The sequence below is a fragment of the Argiope bruennichi genome, chromosome 7, assembly GCF_947563725.1.
Source record: "Argiope bruennichi chromosome 7, qqArgBrue1.1, whole genome shotgun sequence".
In the NCBI taxonomy this organism is placed as follows: domain Eukaryota; kingdom Metazoa; phylum Arthropoda; class Arachnida; order Araneae; family Araneidae; genus Argiope; species Argiope bruennichi.
The window spans coordinates 102,565,750-102,590,927 of record NC_079157.1 but is presented as its reverse complement, the minus strand read 5'-3'; the positions used below and the strand labels follow the sequence as shown (position 1 = coordinate 102,590,927).

Here is a 25,178-nt window from a genome sequence, read left to right as displayed (position 1 = left end):
TAAAAAATAATGAATAAGGTATATAACAATATAAGCATATTTCAGAATTGGTAGTAATTTATCTGTTTGTTTTTCCTTGAAATATTGCATGATGAAAAGTATTTTTTAAAGTTTTGTGTAATTTATATTTGTTCTGTACTTTCAGTGAAATACTACATTAATGAAATAAATATTCGACCTCAGATATATCATGTACCTCCCATAGGTAAGCAAATTCAGTTCATGAAATGGGTTCTTTTTATTTTTTCTTCTGTGGTTCTTTTATTGAGATTAGGGATTGCAATATCGGACCAAAATTTCAATACCGGTATTCGGTATTTTTTAGATTTTAATACCGAGATACCGGTTTTAATACCGGTATTAGAAATTTTTGAAAAAGAAAGAAAATGCATATGTTTATTTATTTTATTTGTCAGTTTTATTAGAGAGTGTAAATATCAAAAAAAATAATTTGTAACTTATAACAGTATATAAAGAATTACAAAAAAATAAGGGAACATCTTATTTATTTAAATCACAAAAAAGTGTAGATATTACTATTCAGTCTGTGGTACTATTACAAATTTTTGAAATGTGATCTTAAAATGCATAATGCATCAATTGTACTGGCATTCAGCCTGAAAAGTAATTTTGTGCAAAAATGACCAGCTGTCGAAAACGCTCTTTCGGCATCTACGCTAGTTGGTGGTACTGTTATCAATGCGCAATATACTTTTTCCAAATATTTACCTCTAAATCCCTCATCTTCAAATAAATCGATTTCTCGTCGGATGGTTTTGGATATAGCTAATTTCTGTATTGTATTTTGGTTCTTTGAAAAAAAATTTTATTTATCGCTAATTCTAATTTTTGTTCAAGAGACAATTCCTTTTCACTGTCGACATTAGTGTCATCAGAATGTTCGATAACTGTACCGAATTCTCCTGAATGTGGATAGGGTTCTGAATGTGGAATTGGTTATTTTATTTTCTTTTTTTTTTTTCATTTTCATTTCTAAAATCATTATAATTATGTAAATACCATAAGTCTATTTCTGTATGCCTTTCTTCTGTGCGATTTTTCAATGTAATATATAATTCTTCAGATAGTGCACGCACGCACTTTGAGCTTTATTATAAGTATAAATTTTGGGAAAATATAAAACAATAAACATTAAAAAAAATTTGTTGAAATTGGAAATTTTGTTTCATATTGCTGATATTTAATATAGTTTCTTGTTTATACTTAGAATGTTTTTTTCAACTAGTCTTTTAATGATATATATATTTATTATTTTAAAGGTTGCATATGTAGAAATATGACTATAAGCATAGAATGCTGCAGTAAGTGCTTTTTTTTTTTCACTATTAATTTCACAACTTGTTCATTTTTTTTTATCGATTTTTTTTTTTTTTTTTTTTTTTTTTTCATTTTGATTTTTGTATCCTTAGCAATTTATTCTAATACATGGAAAAGATTTTTTAAATTGTCAATTTTACTCCAATATTTCTTTCAACAAATCTGCATAATATCTTGAATGTATTGTAAGAAAGAAAGAAGATCATTTTTCATTAAAGTTTTTACCTCATTAATAATAGAAAAATATTATTCAGCATCGCATAACCTACCATAGTTTTGCCCTTTAATTTATTAATTTCCTTTTTTTTTTAGTGTGACTTATTAAATACTCAATCTCCATTATTAAATGCTATGTTTGCATTGCTTAATATATTTTTTAAATACTTTTCTTGAATCTAGTAGCTATATTCATGAATTAAGTTTTCATAAAGTAAGCTGCTGAATTTCTATTTTTTTTTTTTTTCCATGTGGAAAGTAACAATAGTATTCTTATGGAATTTATCATTTATTTGTATTGCCAAGAATAGGATGATAAGAAAATATTTTTGAGGCCTGAAACATGCATGTTTTTTTTATTGTTATAAATCTCACAATCCAGCATTAATTATATTTTATTGACAAATTCCATTTATAATTTTCTTGGTTAATCTCCCATTTATCTTTTTTTCCTTATGTTATTAGTTATATACCTTTCTTCTGATATTCTTATTGCCTAATATTTTTTTAGTATATAAACAGCGCATTTACCCAACCCATGTACATAGAGTCTGGAAGAAGCCAAAAAGTAAGTTTTATTTTATCAATACTTCTAATTTATTTTCACTGTTGAAAAATTCAATTTTTTTCTTCTAATTATTAACTGCAGTAACTTTCCCCTTGTGAAACGTTACACAATTAATTATTTAAAAATATTTACATTTCATCACAATTTTATTCTCTATGATAAATTTAGTTTATGTAAAAAAAAATTATTAAATTTATTACAAAAGATTATTTTATGACTACTTCATTTGTTTTAGTTCAACATATTTGGGATACAGTACTCCTTCCTCAAACTAGAATCTGGGAAAAGAGAATTCAGCGTAAGTTTTGATCATGTCCCTGTTGCTTGTAATTTTTTTCCCTTTATTGCTTAATTTTGCACTGTTCTTTAATTCAATTCATTGCTTAATATTTGGAGGTATTATTACTATGTAGGTATTGGCTCAGTTTCGATAATTACATTATCAACTTCCTTAAAACTTAATAGTATGATTATCCATAAAATATTTGTTTGTTTCTTCTTTTAAATACTTCTTTTTTTTTATCATGGGAAATTAAAGATCTTAAAGATGCGATAAAAAGAATTTTATATGATGCATTAAATTTGACATTTTGTTTTGTTTTATGAGTCATCTACATACATAAAATAATTAGAGAAATCAAAGGACTAGTACTTTAACTCTTGCCACTGATTCAGTTTGACAATTTTTATTTCATACTTGCCACCCTGGGGCGACCAGCTAATTATTACTAAAAGTGAAATATTTCGTGAAACTATGTATGAAACAAAATATTTTTATATTACTAAACATTTCTGGCATGAAATTTGCACATACCTTTTCAATGTCTATTTCTAAGTAATTGTGATATTTCTGCTATGAAATATTTTAATTAATTAAATAAAAAGAAATGTTGTCAAATTTTAGTACTTTTGCTCTTTTACTTTATCTTGTAACTTCTGAAATAATTATTGCCAAAAAGCATCCGATATGCCAGTTTAAAGTGTAAATTCTTATTTTATCAAAGATGCTGTCTTAAATATTGTAGGGTGTATCATTTAATTTTCATAGATTTTTAAATTGTCCTTGTTAAGTGTAAAGTCACATGATATTATTGAGTCCTTTTTCTGCCAAGGAAGGATATCTAGGCGCCTTTGAAAAGTTATCTGCCTTCAAAATTTCACATTAATTTTTTTTTTTTTTTTTTTTTTTTTTTGTAAACTACACAGATATTAAACAAAATCCTTCTTTAGCTTTCAACAGTGAAAGAAAATCGCATGATCACATGGTGGATGAAATAATGAAAACAGTTTGAACTTCAGGGTAACAAAGTAATTCGTTATTGGAAATTGTGCAAAAAAATATTTTTAAAAATTGCCAAAATTCAGCACAAATTGGCATTATTATTAAAAAAATAATTTTTAAAATTTTGAAATAGTGTAAAATTTATCTTTGTATGATTATTTTTTTCGAAGTTATAGCAAAATTTTGTTTAATTTTTAATTAAAATTTCAAAAAATCACTCTTGGGTTCACATTCCTGCCTTCCAAGATATACATGTGCCAAATGTGATAGCTGTAGATTAAACGTTCCAGCCTGTAAAGTGCCAGTGAACACACACACATGCATACATACGTATTAATAATGAAGATAGTCATATAGCATGTGCTATTTAAGGAGCTTTGCACAGTTATGTTAATTTTCCCTAATTTTCTGTTATCCCTCTTAAAATTTGAGCTTTAATATGAAAAGAAAGTGTTAAAATTAAAATAATACAAAAAATTTTTAGATGAAACCAAACATGTTTTTTTTTAAAGATCAGTATGAAAAATAGAATTGTTCACCGTTGAAGTCTTATGTGTACTACAGTGTAATTTTTATGATTTTTGCAATATTTCAATGGATTATTCAATAAAAGAAATTTCTGTTTCAAAAAAAATCCAGTTTACTACAATAAGAAAGCAGCTTTTCAAGTGTTAATAATGATAATATATTTTTATACATCCAGTTATATATTACAGGAAAGAGCACCATTCTTTAAAAATGAATGCACTTTAAAAATTCTTCAATGTTTTAACTCTAAACCTTAGTTATAAAGTATAAAAAAATTTCAAAAAGTATATTAAAAGCTCATTTTAAACAGAAACTTACTTATTATGGGAAAATAAGCAGTGGTTTCATCCGTTCATCTTTAACAAGGGAAGAAAAATTGTGGTTGTAATATTTGTAGCAGCGTGTGTGCGTGTTGGCACAATACAGGCTAAACTTTTTGCATAATGCTATCAAATTTGACGTACATACACTTCAGAGAGTGGTAATGTGAGCTTTATTTATTGAAGTTTTCTTTCTTAAAAAAAATTATTTATTAAAAATTTCATGAATTTTTTAAAAAGATTTCGAAATAACTTCCAACAACATGAAGAAGAAACTATCTTTAATGCAATTAAAATTTCTAATTTGGCATGTGGTTTTTTCAGTATAAGCCATCATATACGAATTCCTTGGGTTGGAGCTTCATATTTGAATATTATAATATTAAAAATGTCTTAGGATAAATATATTATAAATGTATTGAAAGTAGTCAAACTTTGCCATTAATATAATCTTTAACAAAAGTTATGTACCTAAATTAGAATAATTCTAAAATTAATATTAGCCATGAAATCTACTTATTATATTTAAGAATGTAGATTGGTTTAAATTTCATGAAACTTCATATTCTTAATTTTATCACTGAGTATTACATTATTAGTAGCAAATAGAAAAACTTACATATTTGTCTTTAATGTGCATTCTGAAAAATATATAGGAAGTAGATATTTATTTCTAATTTTACTTTCAGCCACAGTGCATGTGTGGAAATTGTTGCCTACGACTGTTCAAGATATATATTTTCCACAACAAAGTAAGTTATAATTTTTATTGTTTGTCTTTGTAATATGTGTAATAAAATCATTCATGAACTGCATTTTCATTGTACAGAAGTTAGATATGTTACCATAACTTTTCAACTGAACCAAATCCGAAGTATTAATAATTAGTTTCCTTAGAATTTGAATCGGGCATAAGCTTTCTCAGTTTAAATCCAAAACTCTGATGCTGTATTATTAAGAAATAGCAGGTAATCTGAAATTTAAAATTTAGTTTGTAATTTTTTGGTTGATCATTATTATTTTTAAAGAGAAATAATTCATTGTTTGAATTATTGTTTAATTTTTTTAACTTATTATACATTTAAAAATTTATAAAGGTTTTTTTTTCAATGGATAGAAGTATTTAACAAGCAGATAAATATATTTTTTTAATTCACATATTTAATAATTTTTCATAATTGAAATCAATATTTCAATATTAATCTACTAATTTTATAATATCAGTAAATGCCATGCTAAGAATCTTTTTAAAAGAAATATTTTTGCCATTTTCCCATCCTCTGCCATTGATAATTCATCAACTTTCCATTAAACATTAGTTTTTAAATTTATATGGAACTTCTGTGTGAAACATATTATAGTTGCTCAGGCTGACACTTAATATGCTCCTGATAATTTTATTTTAACTATTTGTTTAAAATTTTAATGCATAATTTGTGTTAAATAATATTTAACACAAAAATAGCACTTTATTTAGAATCAATTTCTGACATAGTGACTGGCTTTTTTTATTATTATTATTAGTAGTAGTAGAAGTAGCATGTAAAACTGCTTGCTATAAATTTAATTTTATGAATGATTTTGTTTTTCCTAAACTAATCTTTTTATTTCTTTTGAATGTTTTTTTCCTAAATCTGCATGATTTACTCAGAATTTTTATAATAATCAAATTTTTCTATAATATTTTGCTTTTTAATAAATGTAACTAACATTACATGGATTTAATAGATAAAACAATATAGTATTTGTTTTATTTTAATTGTTTTTTTATATGTAAAATATCTTTTTTTTTTTTTTTTGACAGAAAATAAATTTTCTGCCCTCAATCAAATCTTTATAAATCAATTCTTTATAAAACCACTAATCAACTTTCTTTAGTGCTGCGAATAAAACCAGTCCTTTTTTTATTATAAAAATTGGCTAACCGATATGTAATTAATTTTTTTTTTTTTTTTTTTGCCCTTCACAACTGTACTATTCTTAAAATGTGAACTACATCTATATAATGGCATATGTTCATACATTTCATAGCATTGATTCTCTTTTTCTTTCTATTTGTATACTAAAAGATGAAATTTTAGTCTAAAAATACATTAAAAATATAAATTTATAGAAATATATTTTTTAAAAACAAGAAGAAATTAAAAATAACTTTGAAAACAGATTAGTAATCAAATCAACATTAACAAGTAAATGAAAGCATTAGAAGTAACTTTTAATAGTTCTGTTGCCATGTGCTATATATATTTAGTGTAGTTGAAACTATACAAAATGCTATAAGAAATTAAATCATTTTTTCGTTACTTGATCATACAGAAAGTGTTGTATTTATTTCTTAGGAGATATAATATTTGATCAACATGTGAATAATCCTCCTCACCTAATTCACTATCCACCAAAAAGTAAGTCATTATGCAACATATTTTTTGCTTTGTTCTTGAAATATGCCAGAAAAAATTTGTATAATGCTGCACTGAAGCATTGTCATTATATGCATATGTGATGTTTATTGAAGATACCTTAATTTTAAAAGTTTTTGATAAACATCCGAAATATCAGATTACAACTTTATTAATGCAGATTAATTATCTGTATGTATATAATAAATAAGAAAGCCAAAGAATCTTTCTCCTGAAAGAATGGCTGCTAGATTCTAAAATCAGTCTCAGTAAAAATTCGTGATGTTGTTATTTTTAACAGATAACCTTTTATTCTACTTCCAATAAACTGCATTTGATGCATTATTACAGTTATATAAAATCTAATCAAATAATGCATTTTACATATGTTTTTATTTCGTTTTGGACATATTTGAAGATAAAATATTTCTTAGTAATTACTAAAATGTAATTTGAATTGAAAATATTAGTATTTAGATTGTAAAAATAAGTCATTGCAAATGAATAAATTTAATATAATGCTATTAAATTCGTTGAATAATGATGGCAGAGAGCAAATAAATAGTATTCAGCATGATTTCAATCTTACAATATTCTAAGCAGTGTGTCCTAACATGAAATTTTAAAATAATCTGAGATTGTGAAAGTTTAAAAGAAATTGGTATTGAATTTTCTTTGACTTAATTTGTAATTGTCTTTGAACTATTTCACAAAAGAAATATAAAATCTGTGGATTGATAGTTGGTGAATTTTGATGCCATTTTTGAACATGATTTTTTTCAAGTATTTAACATAAATATTTAATTTTTACAAAACAGTTTAAATAAAGTGAATTTTTTATAGTTATATATATTGCTGTTGCACATCATATAAATAATCTTAATAGTGCATGCTAGACAATTTTAAGTTTTAAACATTAGGTTTTGAATTTTCAGTGAAATGGTACACGGATCGTGTGGCACCACAACCGACATCTGTAAGGAGGAGAACACCACCCAGTGAGTTTTCAGTGGCTCCTTCTTTTATGTATTTTGATAAATATGTGATTAAAAATATTTTAAGCTTGGCTTTACAAATGTATTTCCATTTTATATATTATAATTCTGTTTATTAAATTATTTATTTATATATTCTTTCTACAATAATAAAATGAAATTCACATACAGGATTTATTTAAATAAGTAATGGCACATTTTAATGAATTTTAAGTAGAATTCTATTGATGGGCAAATATTTAGAATCATAGCTTTCTTGATATTAAAAAAATTATAAATAAAATAATAATAATAATAATAAAATTCATGTATTCCGCTTTTTAGAAAGTGATTTGTTTAAAAAAAAATATATGATTCTTAAAATGAAAGTGTTGAAGCAAAAACTTTCATCCTAATATTTATCTTAATAGTATCTTTTAAATGCTGAGGCAAGTAAATAAAATTACATGAAATAAAGATTTTTTTAAAGGAATCAATTTAAAATATTTATATATAATAAATGACAATCTATAGAAACTTATACAATACATCACTAGACAAAGGAAAGTTCAACATTTTGTTTTATGCATTCAGATAATCCCGATAAATCTGTGCTTCTGTTTGTTTAAGAAAAAAATAGCAAAGCCTCAGAAAAAATTGTTTTGCGTGTTTATAGCATTCAAAGGGGAAAAATTGGTCATCCTCACATGTCAGATGAAAATGGTCAGCATATCCGCACTGCTTTCGAACGCACCCTAGGAAACATAGCATTATAGTCTAGGGGAGTTTTATTAAAGACAGCGTGTATATATTATCTATGCTTGTTACCTTCAAGATCGAATTATTGCATAGTGAGTTCAATAACAAGGACAGTTATTTCATGTATGGCAAGATATAGACTTCCGATTCGATGTTAGAATCATAACAAATGCAGCTCATAAAACTTCCTCTGTCCACCTGTGTAACCTATGTGTTCTGTCTATTTTCGTTATAAATGCTTTAAACCTGCTTCTTTTTCCAATAATATATAATGTATATAATTCATATTAAAAGAAGAAAAATGAAAGAAACCTTAATTTTTATTGTATTACTGTATTTTTAAACTTTCTTAATATTTCTATAGGTAAAAGTTATTGGGTAAATGTGCCTCTTGTGTATGACGTCCACTTTTATCCAATTGCGAGTATGTGGTTTTATATTTATATTTTGCTTTGTTCAACATATATAATAGATTAAACTAAATTCTCATTTAGTTGTATTACAAAATAAATTATGTTCTTGTCAATTAGGTATCTTAATGTATATAATCCTAAAATTCAATCAAGAAAATTTTTTTTTTATCTTAGTCTGGAATAAGATTACAAAAAAATTTATTGTAGTGTTTTTTGCATAATAAATTTTTTGAGGAACCAAACATCAATGAAATGAACATTGAGTGAAATTGAGTCATTGAGTCAATGAACATTGAATGAAATTCCTTAAGAAGAAGTTTGTCTATTCGGCTGTCCAAGTACAGGTGGATAAAATTTAGAATACAGTTTTGACATTTAAAATGTTGATCTTTATCAAATTGTGGAACCAAGTCTGCCAAGGAGTTATCTCTCTGTACTTTTACACACATGCACCCACGATAATTTAAAATCTTGACAACTTACAAAAATAAAATTTTATCATCAAAATTCTAGATTATTATGAAATTTTGTATTTCTTTGTTATCTGTAAAAGACTTGACTGCCTGAGTCTTTATTTTTACATGCATGTAAGCATGATAACTTGCAAATGCCATGACTTAAATGAATGAAATTTGTTATGTGTTCTTGTGACTATAAGTTACTGCAGTTGCTCGTCAAATTTTGATTTCAATGATTTACATTGTCGGAGAGCAAGCATCGAAAATACATATTAGATTTTCTGTTACTTGTGTATTAATCGCATATTAACCATTATTAGGCAAAAAAGATCGCCAAAGAAGGCTCCTTAAGAGGCTCTTTCACAACTATTATCCCCCTATTAGTTTCTTCTTCATACTATGAAGCATTCATTTCCTATATATGGAACTTTGAAAATAAAAATCTGGGCATTCAAGCTGCTTATCGCCTTTCTTTATTAGAGATTATTAAAAAAAAGTGTTAGATCTTTTACATTCTTTTCTTTTTTCTTTTAAGATAGTGTAAAAATCGTTTTTGTGCACCAACATGTTCGAAAGTTATAACTCTAAAATGTAAAAACTTTTAATCCCATTTTAACATTTAACAGCTGTTTAATAATATATTTAATCTTTCAAAGTGCTTAAAGATGTACAAGATTTCATTTGAATCTGTGAAGATTGTGGAACTGTATAAGATTCAGATGAAGTAAGGCATTCTATTTTATATAGAGAGAGGTCATTTAATTGCTCCACTCTTATAATAATCACTTTTTGACAAATCTGTTAGGATATAATCAATTTCCGTTTTATTGCATTTCCATTGTGTTAATTTTATTTTCATAAATTTTTTATTGTAATTTTTTTTTTCGTTGTAAAACATTGTTAAGTATATCTTAACTAAAAATTAGTAATTTGTTCTATTGTTTAAATTTTCTTTATAATTTTACTAGTAATGATGCTGTTTGTTTTTATATATCAGTACTATAACTTCTTCAAAAATTGACTTATATTTATTATATTAGCTAGCTGTGACATGATTTATAAATGGTCAATAGTAGAAGAGTTAACAGTTTTTTTTAACAGTTAATGTTTGTTAACAGTTAATGTTTTATAAAAAAAAAATTTTTTTTTAATTGTCTAATTTGAAAATGGTTATTTGCTTTTTTTAATAATTTGATATCTTTCTCCTAGCTCATGCTGTTGGAGAAATGCCAGAACCTCATACTTCGATTGAAAAATATACTCAACCAGGTATTTATGTTTATAGGTGTTATTGTTGAATAGAATTTTCTTATAAACATCATATTTATCATAAAAATTAATTAAATCAGAACAAACTAGGAATGTGTGCAAAAATATGTTACTTTTATTTATTTTTTATTTTTTTTAAGTTGCAGAATCTGTCAGTATATTTTATTCACTACATTTTCTTAAATTAATGATTGGGGGGGGGGGGTATTTTGTTTTCTCCTAACTTGACTTCAACAGCATTGTAAAGAAAAAAAAGGATTTCTGACATAGTAATCTCAGATTGTTTCCCATTCCTTGCACACACACACAAAAAAAAAAAAAATTATAATTATAATTTCTGTTTGATTTTTTTTCCCGTTAGCTAAAGTAAGCTAACGGGAGATCTCAGATGCAATGAAAACTAAATTTCTTTTTGATATTTTTAATGCAAAACATTTTCATAATTTCAATTGTCATTATTATTATTATTATTACATAAGCTATTCTGCATTAAGAAAATGAGAGAAAATGTTTAGATATTGGAAGGTGATAAAATTAAAATGTTTGAATTACGTTTACATTTTTTAACCATTTTTATTTTTTTTTAACATAAATGTGATATTTCAATTTGCTTCCAAAATGCTATGATAATGCATATTGAATTGAATAATAATTCAAAGGCATGTGCATTTTTTTTCAAGTAAAAATTTCTCACAGAAATGCATTGCCAAAAATTGAAAGCAAATTTAATAGTCTGCAAGGTAGTTTATTTTAAATTCTTAATTTTATTAATTTTTATCATTTTTAATAAATTTTTATCATTTTGAAATAGAATCCCAAATGAAAAAAAATTAACACCACTGACTTTTTGTATTAAATGGAAATGGTGAAATGAGTGTTGTACAAGGAGTAGAACGAATATTTCAAGGAACTCACTTTCGCTTTTCGAAAGCTAAAATAAAATATAGTACAATTATATCAACTTTTCGTAAATTGGTCTGAAGAATCGTTTCAACAATAAATTTGAAAAACACTTATGAATTTCTATTTATCCCGATATATGAATGCAAATCATTGAATTTTTTTATTAATTTGTGTTTTTAAATAAGTCTCTATTGTTATGCCATGTTCAAACCAGTAGAAATAGAGCATCGCATATTAATTTTCAAGTTCTTGTTGTTATTATTAGAAATAAGTATTTTTTAAACTTGAGTCATTCTTTTGCATTTTGCTCATAATATGCTTTTTTTTTTTTTTTTTCCTTTTTATTGCATTTATTTTGTACCAATTTTTATTATACAACAGGGATTGTTTAAATATCTCATTTTGCAGTCCAGTTTCCGTGTAAAGATAATAAAAAATTGAATGAGCAAATGAAGCATTAATTAACCATAAATAAAAATAAATTGTGATATATGCAATTTTATGCAACAAAGAAATTTTTTTAATAATTAACATTTTTATTTAGTTTTCTTAACTAAAACTGAAAATGCCAGCTTAATACAATGCTATCAAAACTTTTGCAGCACAATAATCGCTTAGGATTTATTCCAGCAAAGGACTAACTAAATATCATACATTCATTTATTTTTTTAATCTATATTTTATAAATTGGTATTATAAAATATAAAAGAAAGTCTATTTTGAAAAATTCTTTGGAGAATATCTTTAAATATACCTCCTCCCTCTAAGTATATCCTCTTTATTATACATCCTTGAATTCTCATAGAAGTATTAGTTGCATTTTTTTTTTTAATTTTCAGATCGAGAAGAAGATTGTCATTTCCCTCTTCCTAGAAGTAAGTAAAATGTCATTCATTTAATTCATTTCTTAAATCATTTCATCAACTAAAAGAACATTATTAAGAAACTATTTTTTTAAATTAGAAATTGATGGTTCTAATTCATTAGTATAGCATATTAACAAGCATTTGTATCTTATATGTGGAAGATGAAAATAAATTTTGGTACTTTGGAAAAATTATTCTACTGGCTATATAAATTATCCTACTAATTTATAAATATTGGAACAGCCATTATCATTGCCATTACCTTAATTTTCTAGCAAGAGATTTGTATTTGAATAGAATGAGCTAAAAATTTTAGAATATATTTAAAATTTTCAATATGTTTGTTTGTTAATGTTTTTATTTTTAATGAAATAGGGAATAAAAAATATTAAAATCAGTGTGGAACTAAAACAATAACCATCTCAGTAATTTTTATCATTTTTGTTTCCTTACATTTTGATATTTCCCGAAAATGTTTTTAATTTTCTTCTTTATTCAAATATGAATTATATTTTAATTCCCATTATAAGCAATTTGCCACAAAAGAAACATATAATTCATTTGCTTAGGTGCTACATTTTGAAAAGATTTTTTTTAAGTTATTGTTGTAAACGTCTGTGCTATTTTATCTTATACTAATTGCATCTAATGCTCATTCTCTTGAAATTCAAAATTCTTTTATAAATCAATTAAATGCAAAAAAAAAAAATTATAAAAAATGCTATAAATATAAAATTTATAATGCTATCTATTAATTTGGGGAAATCCTGATATCCAGTATAATACAAACTTCTTTAAATTAAAGAGAGAGTTATTTAAAAAAATCAATACTTGAAAAATCCTGATTTTTGTTTAGAATTGGAGATCAGTTGTCCTGTATATATGCAAGAAAAAGGGGGGGGGGGATTCTTCCATCAGTTAGCATTTTCAAGGAAGATTGCCATCCAGATATATTTAGAACTCCTTTTTTTATCCCCTCAATTGTGAAAATGTTACTTGGTATTATTTTCAAAGTAATTTTAGAGTAAATATGTCATTTAAAGATTAATTAAACAAATGTTAAGATAGAATACTGGAGAACCTTGGATATTATTGGAACAAATGCTGTGTAGGCTATGAATATTATTTATTCTCATTAAAAAAATATGTATGAAGTTTTTGAATAAGAAAATCTTTCTCAAAATAATAATCATAAAAATTGTAGAGAAAAATTTAATGTATAGTGTCACAACTTATCAAAATTCTTTCTATAAACTAATCTCTTTCTATGTACAGTTTTTCCTCCTTGACACATATTAAGATTCTCAGCTAATAATTAAAGCAAATTGAAAAGCCATTATGTGCATCAAATTATCTTGCTGACCATACTAAACTTTCAATTATTAAATAAGAAGAATAAAAGCACAGTTTTACTCCAAACTTAAATGTTCATCATTAAAAAAAGCAAACTAAATTTTTAAAATTAAGTAATTTTCATTATTTCCAAAATATTTTTTTTTCTGTTTTCTAATGCTTGTAATGTTTGCTTTTATGTATGTTATTAATGTGAATTATTTAATTCAACAGTTGATCCAAAGCAGTTTTCCTGATTTTTGAAGTAGAGTCATAAATAATTACTCATGCACTTTTCTGTGATTGCAGTTATATGGATTCAGTTTACCATTCAATGAATCTGTAGAATAAAATTCCATTTTGTTGAAATTTTATTTTAAAAGATGCTTTTTTTTTCTTTCATAAATCAATATACATTTTTTTTTAAGATACCCATTTTCAAAATTAGATTCTTTCATTAAATATTGATTTTATTGGATTATCCTTTCTGAAATGCTTTAGTTTTTTTACATTTCTTCCTTGTAAATGTTATTGAAAATAATCTTTCTTTATCCCTTTAAATATATTAATTTTCAAATTTTATTAATTTTTAATTGCAATGAATGTTGACTGTTTATGGAATTTTTCAGTTTAAAATACCATATTGAAATTAATTTCCCATTTGATTTTAGTAGTTATGTTATTCATTACTTTTGAAAGCAATAATACCTTTAAAGTAATAAAATATTATTATAATTTATTTCAGTGAGAACTGTCACAAGCTGTTACAGAGTTACTCGTAAGTATTTCCATGCATCTTATTCTTTCATTTTTTTGCTCCTATTAAAACTATTATAATCGCTTTGAAAAAAATTATTTATTTATGATTTTTTTATTTTATTATATTCAGTTATTTACTTTAATATTTGGATAAATGTGAAATAACCAATATATATAAAATACAATGTTACAATAAAATATATAAAACTGACAAAGGATGGAAAAATTGTAAACTAAATAGAAAAAAAATTATTTAAATATATTAAAGAAGAGATTTCTACTCTGTAAATTCAATAGTATTTTTATAATTCTTCATATTATTAGGAAAGAATATTCTCCATATTATAAATATCTTTATATATCTTTAAAAAAGTTATTTTAATACATTTCATAAAATTAGAAATTTATTATCTTTAAACAGAATGAATGTACATTATTGTGCAAAATAAATAAAAATTAATTGTATATAATATGGGAGTTTTATATCTTACTCCTCTATTATCCAATGAACTAATATTCTTTAAATTTGGATGTTTTACTTGTTGCCTATAGGCTTAAATGGAATTTAAGAAAAGAAGTGAAAAATTTCAGTTGTGGCGAAATAAACTATCAAGATTTGTTTATTTTGATTTCAGTGATGAAGAATTCTAAAGCCATATATTTAAAAATGTGATTAAATTTTTACTATTTAATAAACTTATGATGTCTGCTATTGTTCATTCTAATGCGATGAATAAAAGTTTAATGTGTTAAAACTGAACGTAGTTTTTTTATATATATGTTAGACCTAATAAAGTTACTTAGTCATTTTATACAACCTGATTTTTTAATTAATTTTGATTGTCAAAAGATAGCTACATAAAATCATATATCACTATAATAACTACAAAGGAACTGCAGTAACTGTAGAAGGTAATAGACATTTGAACCAAAATTTTCTTTATAAAATCTTATAAAGAATTTTATTTCCAAATTTATATATAGAGTAGTACTTATTTTGCTTATAAATTATTGGAGAATTTTTTTTTTCATTTTAAATTAAATATGGGCATAATGAAATTCATTATGTTATTCTTTTTTAAAAGGAGCAAGAGAAGTCTGTACATCAGAATGGCTACAATATTGGTTAGCATTAATAAGAAACTGTACAGTTGAACGGTTGCGTAGACGAGGGTGTTTGCTTGGACCGCAGTTGGACAGAGAAACTATTCAGCAGTGAGTTTGTGATTTTTTAAATATAATTATTTCAAAAAGATTTTGTTTCAAAGAAGTTTTAAAGATAGTCTTGTGTTGTGACTTATGGCACTTTAATAAGCCTGCTGACAGTTATCCATCGGCTATTTAAGCCGTGTGAGCGTCTCTTGTTTTTTACAGTAGCGCCAACTAGGGCCAAGAGTACGACGTAGCTACTTCATGTGTCACAACCTTTTTTATGGGACGGACTTCATTCATGCATTTCATTCACTCAACCACAGATCGTAATTTAGACCTGGATCAGAGAACGATCACCTCTGAACAGAGTCCCCAATGGTATTACTCTCGACATGGAGGACTTTGTGGTCACGACAGATTTATACGTGCGCCAGCCACCACACACATGAAAAGTCTTCGGCCGACGGGGGTCGTACTCACAATCTAAGGGATGCAACACCTTAACAACCAGGCTTTCCTGGCCTTTAAAGATAGTCTTACTTTACTGTTGCAGCTGTCTGATAAATTGAATGTCTAAAATTTTCTGAAATGAATGAATTTGCAATATGCTTTTTATGTACTATAATTAATAATTTTGCCCTTAAGTTGGTGACTAAATTCATAAATTATTATTTTTGTGATCGAATACAAATTACACTCATTGCATTTTTCAAATGCTATATGATAACTGTTTATATATAAATATAAATTGTGTAATAGTTCCAATATAATGAACCCCTTTAGATATTGATAGTTTCAATATATTTATGAAATATTGTGATTGTTATAATAAAATATTTTAATAATAATTAAATATTTATATTTAGTTTAATAATTGTGTTATTAGTTAATAAAATATTTTATTTTGCAGACTACAGGCAGCTGCTGCTGTTTGCATTCGAATAATTGGTGACACAAGTTGCCGTGAGGATAGATTTAGTCTGATGGAATTGATGTTTGAAAGAGAATTCATTATTGTTGGAAGAATTGAAGAAAATTATCATTTCCATCGTAAGCTGTTGAAAAGAAATCACAAAATTGAAAATTCTTGAAAATAATTAAAATAATTATTATTGAAAATAATGAAATAGAAATTCATTTTTGATATTTGTGTGACAGTTTGAAATTGAAGCTCCTCTTACCTTTATCATTAACAACCTGTATTTAACCAAAACCAAGTTTCAAATTTATTTCCAATAATCTAAAGTTTAAAAAAATCAGATTATAATAATAATAAAATTAGCAGTAATTTGTTTAATTTGACCGCAATATATTATCCCGTATTTTATAATTTCTAAGCTTGAAAATTTTTTTGAGATATATGTAATACTTTAATATATTAAAAAATCATTGTATTACTTAATGTAAATTAAATAATATATGGGTGAGTTTGTTGTGAATTAAAAATTAAACTATTTTATTCATTGTTATGTCAAAATTACTTAATCAGCTTTTAGGTATTCCATTTTCTATATGTCTCTATAATAGAACTTTTATTAAGTTTTATGAATAAAGTAATTTTAATCTTTGCTGTTTTTTCTTTTCATTGTTATTGTTAACAGACATTGAGTAATGTGTATTTTCTATGCAAAAGAATTTCATTCTATGTCCAAAAGTTTACCATTCCCTTTATTAACACCTATGTACTGATTCCTCATTTCTGTTATTTTTAGCAAATGTATCTGATGAATTGAAAAAATGTGTGATTCTTATAAATGAGAAAAAAATGAATGCCTGTTTTCCTGGATTCCATACTCTTTTGCTAGATTTACTTCTTCATGGGAAAATGAACCTGACTTTAGATATGTGAGTTGTTGCATTATTAAAACTAGATCTTCTTGAAAATTATTTTATCAAATCTAAAAATTATCTAATTACTTATTTTTATCTCATTTCATCATTCATTTTAAACTTTTTTCCTTATGTGTTATCAATTCTTTTAAGTATAATTTCATAAATAATTCATAATAATAACATTGTCTCTAGAAATTTCATATTCAAAGCTCGATTCTTGATTCTGTCATACTGTTTTTCTAAAGATAAGAATTAGGATTAAATGAGACTGTTAGATAAGTAAATTGCTATTTTCTCAACTATAATAAAGGAACAATGTTAACCTTTGAACATTATAAGTGAGATTTTTTTATTGTTTTTATATTATAATTTTTATCTAGGAACTTGTCAATCATGAATTGCTGCAGTAGGTGAATATTTTCTGAAAAATTTATATTTCATATCTTATTATTTATAATAATGGAGATAAATGTCAATACAAATTCATTTTTTTGTTGTTGTTGCTTATCAGTGTATTTAGTCACTAACAAAGAAAAAAAGAGAGTAGGGACTCTGTTTATATTGTATCATGTATACCATATCTTTCAAACTGTAATGTGTTTCAAGGCAAAGAGAAAAAGGATCTATAGATTCATTTTAATAATTTTTAAGACAAAACAATTAGGAGTTTTTTAATTTATAATAGTAACTTCCTAGTTGATGTATTGTGCTATCATTGAAAAGTATTACAATATGAAGAGTTTTTACATGATATCGCTTTCTTTTCAATGTAATTTAAATAAATTTATTGATTCAAACGTGGCTCTTGCATTAATAAAGGACATAAACCAATCAACGAATCAACCACATGATGAAAATTTTTTCACACTACTTGTCTTGTCATAGAAGATAAAACATAGAGATTGGAACAAATAAAAAAAAATGGATTTTTATTTATGCTGACACAAAAATTCTTTCATGTGATGGTAAAAATAGAAGTATTCTTTTGAAGATACATCCTCATGTTCAATCTTTTTTTTTAAACTTAGTATATATTTTTTTTTTCAGTGACAAGTATCATGACCCATCATGTGTAATGCAACAAATGGAGCATTGTCGACCATCGGATCTTGAAACTTTGGAAGAATTAATTTATTCTATTTTTGGAACTTGTATAAAATTGTGTCCTAGCTCTGAGAGGGGAGGAGGCTGCAGTTATGATGCATTAAGTTTGTTATGAATTCTTTTTATATCTTTGTATTTTAGTTATATAATTTTTCTTAAAAAACTAAAAGTATTATTTTTTTATCATAAAAAAATTTAAAAATTCATCATATTTAATATTATATTGATTAAAAATTTTTAGTTGTAACAAGTATAGTTTGGAAAAAGATAAAGAGGACATTTGATAACCACCTCAGTGATCCTAGACAGCTTTTTAGTCGCAAATCCACTACTTCCTTCCTTGAACAACAGAGAAAGAAAGGAACAAAATTTTGTAATTTCATGAGTGAAGGAAATTGACAATTATTAATTTTTCCATTGTCGTTTACAGTGCTTTCAAAAATTTCTAAAAATAAAAATTATCTTCAGAATTATGAAAATTGATATTGTTAGAAAAGATCAGTTTCCAAATTTTAAAATGGTACAGTATTCTTTCTGCATGAGAATTTTTTTTTAAAATTGTCAATGAGGAGTATAATTTTTGATGAAATTCTAATTAATTCAAAAATTTATTTTTGAACTTCAAAAAGTTGACTATATTTTTACTGTAGCTTTGAAGAACATAAGAGCCAAATTTCATCAAGATTAGATTAAAATTGTAGATTTACATATGAATTCGATAGATGAATGCTCAACTTTTCATATATAAGGTCGATATGCAAAATTAAATAGTATTTAAAATAATGCATATTTTTAGCAATGCATGTTATCCTCTAGAGTGAGAAGCATGTTATTTATTTTATACAAGAGATCATAATCTTTTTTCTAATCTGGAAGATTATCATTTTTCTAGTTAATTTGTCCAGTAATGATGTAAAGTAAACACTAATAATACCATGAATCAACATTATATATATATAGAGAGAGAGAGAGAAAGTGAGAGCAGATGAAAAACATGAAAAAGACATCAATGAAAAATATATGACTAAAAGTAAACTCGAATAAAGGGGTATAATGTGAAGAGTACTAAATAAGAAATAATTAAGTAAAAATGAAAAAAATTGGGGGAAAAAAAGAAAATATATCAAAAATGATGTGAATGCTCAGTTTGCTCTAATTCTAGGAACATTGTGAAAATATAACATAAAATTATATGACAGAAGATAGTAAAATATTAGCAGTTAAAACATATTAATGCGTACTAAGTGTGTATTAAATGCTAATATTTCTCTATTTTAACGCTCTATTTGATATAGATTTATGTTCTCTCTCTGTATGCATATATATTCTTTTTCTTATTTTTTTCTTGCACTGCATAAGCTCTGAATTATATTTTTAATAATATTTTAATTAAGTCCTTTTATATTTATTTTTTTAGGGTTTAGATATTGTGATTCAGTTGATATCAGAAATTTTATTCAAGATGTTCATAATTGTATAGCAGATTCATCAGGCCAACAAAAGTTTCAGAAACTGCCATTAAAAAAGTATAACACCTACTTCATTTACATATTATTAAAAACAGATAAATATACATTTTTAAGTGCTATTGTACTATTCGCATTGCTGAATTTTTATTCGAGAAATTCGCACTATTTATATATATTTTCAGTTTCTAGAGTGTTTTTTTTTATTATTATTATATTATAATGTCTGAAAAATTCTCATATATAAAAACAGAAGAAAGTTAAGTTCCCTCTTTTTATTATTTCACTAGCCGCCTTTGGCGACCAGCCGGTTCGCCAATCTTAATGTTCGTTAAAATTTTAATAATTAAATATTTTATGCAATTCCAACTTTCATAGATTCTTCAGCAAAATATTTTAAAACTTCAAATTTTGATAGTCATATAATTCACTCATAATATTATAAAGGCCTTCAGTCATAACGTGATATGTATCTCTCTAATTTTCTGTTACCCCTTGTAGAATTTATGCTTTAAATTAAAGTGTAAATGATTAATCTGCAATTAATATAATAATATTTTTTACCGAAACAAAGCATTTTTTTTAATAATATGATTACTGATAATAGAGTCACTGAGCGTTTAAACATTATGGGCACTAAAGAATATCTTTCTTAATTTATGTAATATCTCAAGAATTTGTCAACAAAATTTCTCAGATTCATCATGAACAGATCGATTAATTAGCAATGTTTCATTTAAAATGCATCAAACACTAAGAAAATAAAATGAATCGTTTAAAATAATCGGTCTAAAACAGGTTTAAAAAAACTACTTAAAAAACGATGTACTTAAAACTATAAGCATATACAAAAAAATATATAACTAACATAAATACAATTTAATTACAAAAGCATGCAACTAACCTAAAAATAATTTAAATCATCCGTTGATAGTGGTTGTCATGACAACAATCAGAACAATGCGCATGCGTGAACTTTCTTCGCCAGTTAGGTAACGCAAATGCGTGAATTTTTCTACGCCAGTTGGGGTAACGCTATGCAGATTATACATTTTTAATTTCCTTTATTCTGTGTTATTTTAATTCAAAAGTACTTCAGAATGAATCTGAAACATGGATTAATTAACAATGTTTAATTTTAAATGCATAAAACATTAAGAAAATAAACAGAATCGTTTGAAATAATCCGTCGAAAAATATTAACCCTAGCCTCATTACTGTTGGGAGAAAAAAAAAACTGAAGCCTTACTATGGATTATTTTGGCGGTGGGGAAAATGGAGTTTTTTTTTGGCGGGAAAGTTAGTTTTTAATTAATAATTAAAATTTCAAAAAAGGGACCCCAGGTGCACATTCCCGACCTCTAAGGTATACATGTACCAAATTTGATAGCTGTATGTCAAATGACCTGGCCTGTAGAGCGGCAACACATACACACACACACACACACACATTGAGCTTTATTATAAGTATAGATATATTTCTTAATATCTGCATTCTATATATATTTATATTTTCGTGATTATTTTTTTTTCCCAAAATTGTCAAAACCATGTATGACTGTTAGTCTCTCATTACCTATTTTATTTCATGCAACATAAAAGATTGGACAAATTTAGAGGCTCACAATGCAGAAATTATACATTGGCTAAATGCCAATTTATAAATATACATGTGAAACACATTTATTCTCTAAACCAAAGTTTAATAGAAAAAGTGCTTAAAGTAAAAATGTTCTTAGTAATCATTGGCAAAGTTGCCAGTGTTACTGCTTTTGTTTCAAACTTAAACGAGTATAATATCTTTAAGCAAAATAATAGGTTCTTTTTATCAAGTTTGCAATTAATCATGATTTACACTTCATTCTTGATTATTCTTCTAATTAAAATATATAGATAAAATACTGTTTTATATACAATTACAAAGTTAGAGTGCAGAAAAATAACTGGTGTTGTCATTGAAAGTAAGTCCATTTATATTGCGATCATAAATTAAGCTTTCATTCCTGAAATTTCCATTCCAGCCTTAGTGTTGCTCGAATTTTATTTTCTTTGAATTCCTCTTCTATATGTAGTCATCCTCAGTGCCTGATCTTTTCTGTGCATCTGACTTCCACATCATTCATTGTGGCTATTCCTGGCAACCTTTACTTTTCTGTCTTCCAATTTAATTTAATTAATCCAAATGTAATTTAATTAACAATTGATTTTAATTTGAAAAAGAATGATAATCAAGCTTTTTTAATTAAATAAAAGCACAAAGTTAAATTTCAAAACACTGCAAAAAAATCTTAAAGGCTCAAGGCCCCCTAAAATTATGAGGCTCCTGGGCATTTGCTAACTTTGCCTGTATAATAATGTGGTAAGGGCTAGAGGTCTCATTTGGTTAACTTTCTGTTTCTGAAGTTCCTCAACAGACAATTCCAAATCGTTCATCTTGGCCCATTCCCATAAGTAATGGTCATATAGTAATTAAATATCAATCATCATAACAAGATAGACAAAAATATATACATTCGGGAAAAAAATTCCGTCCCAATTACAGTGAGGTTATACAAGCATTTGTTCATTCAGCAATAGATGTTTATGAGTGAATCTCATATGCTGAATCACAAACAGATTAAAATAGTGTCATATTTCCAGTTATTTAAATAATAGAGGTAAATATGTTACTATTTTGTTTATTTGAAAGTTCCAAGTTCCATTGAGTTTGCCAGTTGAAATAATAATTATTCTTTGTCTCTTCAAATCTTAACTATGGAATAAGATAATTAAAATATTATTCATGAAATTAATTTTTCAAACTAAATTCAGGCTAAAAATTTTATTTTCTTTCTTTTCAATATTTATAAAAATATTTTCTTTAGTTGGCAGTTTAAAGAATTCTATAAGATATTCATTGATGAATAGAGCTTGTTTTTGTAAGAAATTTAAGCTAAGATTATTATGGATGTTAAAATTGAATGGGGTTTGATTACACTTTTTTTTAATGCTTTCTTTGAGGAATTTTGACATTTAAAAGCAATCATCCATTTACTTTCAGGAGAATTGTTATAGTTATAAATTGCCTGATCAGGTGTCATCCTAATTGTATATTGTCTAAATGGACTGTTTTCAAAGAAATACTATTGTATCTTATCGAAGTGCTCACAGGAGGTAATTGTGTATTTTACTTTTCTAAAACTAATTTTTAATTTTCTGTGATTTTTTCATATTTTTAAAAAGTTAATTCCATGAAATCCATACTTTTTTTTTATTTATGTTCCATAGGAAGAGGAAGTTACTCTGAAGAAACAGATTATTGCTTTGAACAATTTACTTTAAATAATTTAAAACCATGTTGTCAGAATCTTTTAGTCATAACCTCTACACTGCAAGATACAAGAACTGGAATGAATAAAGAGTAAGAATTTAAATCATTTTTATCTTTGTTATAATTTAAAATATATCATAACTAATTTTTATTTAACATAACAAAAATTGTTAGTGAAGATTTATTTCAAAACATCCTTGTGCATGTTTCATTAGATGCTTTCTTTGGATTTACAATTTTTTAAAAAATGGATTTAAGAATAAAATAGAGTTTGAATTTTTTTCATTGTCTTAATTGTAACATTTTATTGTTAGTGATCAGTAAAATTGCTTTGCTAGATAATTAATTTCACAGTAGAGAAGAGAGTTTTATGGATATTTTAATGGATGCCAGGTCAGTAAAGCCCAACCTTAATAATAAACATGACTATCATTTGGTGACAAAAATGAAGGTTTTAGAAAGTACAGTAATTTTGGCAATATCTTTATAAGAAGCCAAGATATTGGATCTTTTTAGATGCTATCTACATTGTCACAGAAATTATATAAGCAGAAGCAAATATAAGAGAGTGTGAATTATATCTTGCTATTGTCGATTGTGGAGAATTTTCTATGAGCGCTTTCTGCTGTTGTAATTGTTTAATAATGATTTGCTGTTTGTTCCGGATTTCTGCTAATTTTGTTTCTGACTTCTCACCATACATCTTTTGGAAAAAATTTCTGTAGCAATACCATTTACAGTTATTAAAGTTTCTAATAAATTTTTAAAGAATGCATTTTTGGAAGAAAAAAAATATAGCAGCAGTTCTTTTCTGATCACTATAGCCAAACTTCTAAAATTCAGAATGAAATAAAACGAATTTCTGACTTCTGAAAAAAAAGTAATTTTGATGCATAATCAATTAGTGATTGAAATTCCATCATAGATACCTTATATAAAGTTTAGATTTATATACAGGTTTTTCTTTAAATTACAACTTATACTTTTGAAATCAATGAAAGATTTAATGCAATGTGTTTTGATAAATATGGTTTAAAAAACATATTTATAAATTATTTCATAATAATTTAATATAAAAAAGTCTCATTTATTTGCTTCTTTAAATTCTGTTGAATGATAAAATTCTTTTAAGTTTTATTTTGTGTAAATTATCAGGAATTGCAAAAATTATTAAAACACTTTGTTTTTGAACAACATCTTGTTAAAGTGATTTTTATAAAAGATATGAATATATATTCATTGAACTTTTGAAACAATAAATATATATTCATAAGTATGGTAAATAGTTGCTAGATGTTTTTAAAGTATATTTAGTGATTTCTTTTAAAAAATAATTTTTTATCAAAGAAAGTAAGAAATGTTTTACAATGTTTTTCAGTCTAATTTATTTATTTATTTTAATTATGTAGTTTTATTAATAGTATTATGTGTGTATTGTTAATAAAACTGTGAGTCTGGATTATGTAGTTTTATTTTTATGCTCATTTATTCATAAAAAGAAATGTGTTGATTCCCCACTGTTATTTTTATTTATTTATTTATTCATGATAGGTAAGAGATAGGCCTTGATGAAATAATCCATGCTAAATTAATCCCTGATATTCTTGTTCAAAATCTATTTTATTTGTAAGGAACAGTAATTATATTTATCAACAGTTTGTATTATTTTAGATTGTTTTTGATGATTAACTTATTCACTGATTAATACTGAATATGTTTAGTTAATATGGAATTATTTTTGCATAGTTGTGGCTCATTCAGCACATTATTTTTAAGTTATAAATTATGATAGATATTTTGCATGTACTATTTTAAATTGTATATTTAAAATGCTTATGCACCTTTTCCATTATGGGGTCTGATATCACTTGAAATTCAAGATATGATGTAAAAGTAGCAAGGATGAAGTATGGCAAACAAGTTTTATGA

At 25.3% G+C, this 25,178-nt stretch overlaps 1 protein-coding gene across 1 annotated transcript in view; it reads left to right on the top strand.

The window, feature by feature from the left end:
- Window positions 1-25,178, top strand: part of LOC129975502 (uncharacterized) — a 122,713-nt gene that overhangs the window by 70,021 nt on the left and 27,514 nt on the right. Inside the window, exons 42-59 of the mRNA XM_056088564.1 lie at window positions 146-205; window positions 1,281-1,322; window positions 2,066-2,122; window positions 2,358-2,420; window positions 4,942-5,004; window positions 6,592-6,654; window positions 7,587-7,649; window positions 8,749-8,808; window positions 10,465-10,524; window positions 12,267-12,302; window positions 14,371-14,403; window positions 15,470-15,599; window positions 16,447-16,586; window positions 17,249-17,381; window positions 18,417-18,577; window positions 19,891-19,999; window positions 22,980-23,092; window positions 23,207-23,339. Coding sequence (XP_055944539.1) covers window positions 146-205; window positions 1,281-1,322; window positions 2,066-2,122; window positions 2,358-2,420; window positions 4,942-5,004; window positions 6,592-6,654; window positions 7,587-7,649; window positions 8,749-8,808; window positions 10,465-10,524; window positions 12,267-12,302; window positions 14,371-14,403; window positions 15,470-15,599; window positions 16,447-16,586; window positions 17,249-17,381; window positions 18,417-18,577; window positions 19,891-19,999; window positions 22,980-23,092; window positions 23,207-23,339 — 1,519 coding nt within the window. The remainder of the gene's footprint in view (window positions 1-145; window positions 206-1,280; window positions 1,323-2,065; window positions 2,123-2,357; window positions 2,421-4,941; window positions 5,005-6,591; window positions 6,655-7,586; window positions 7,650-8,748; window positions 8,809-10,464; window positions 10,525-12,266; window positions 12,303-14,370; window positions 14,404-15,469; window positions 15,600-16,446; window positions 16,587-17,248; window positions 17,382-18,416; window positions 18,578-19,890; window positions 20,000-22,979; window positions 23,093-23,206; window positions 23,340-25,178) is intronic.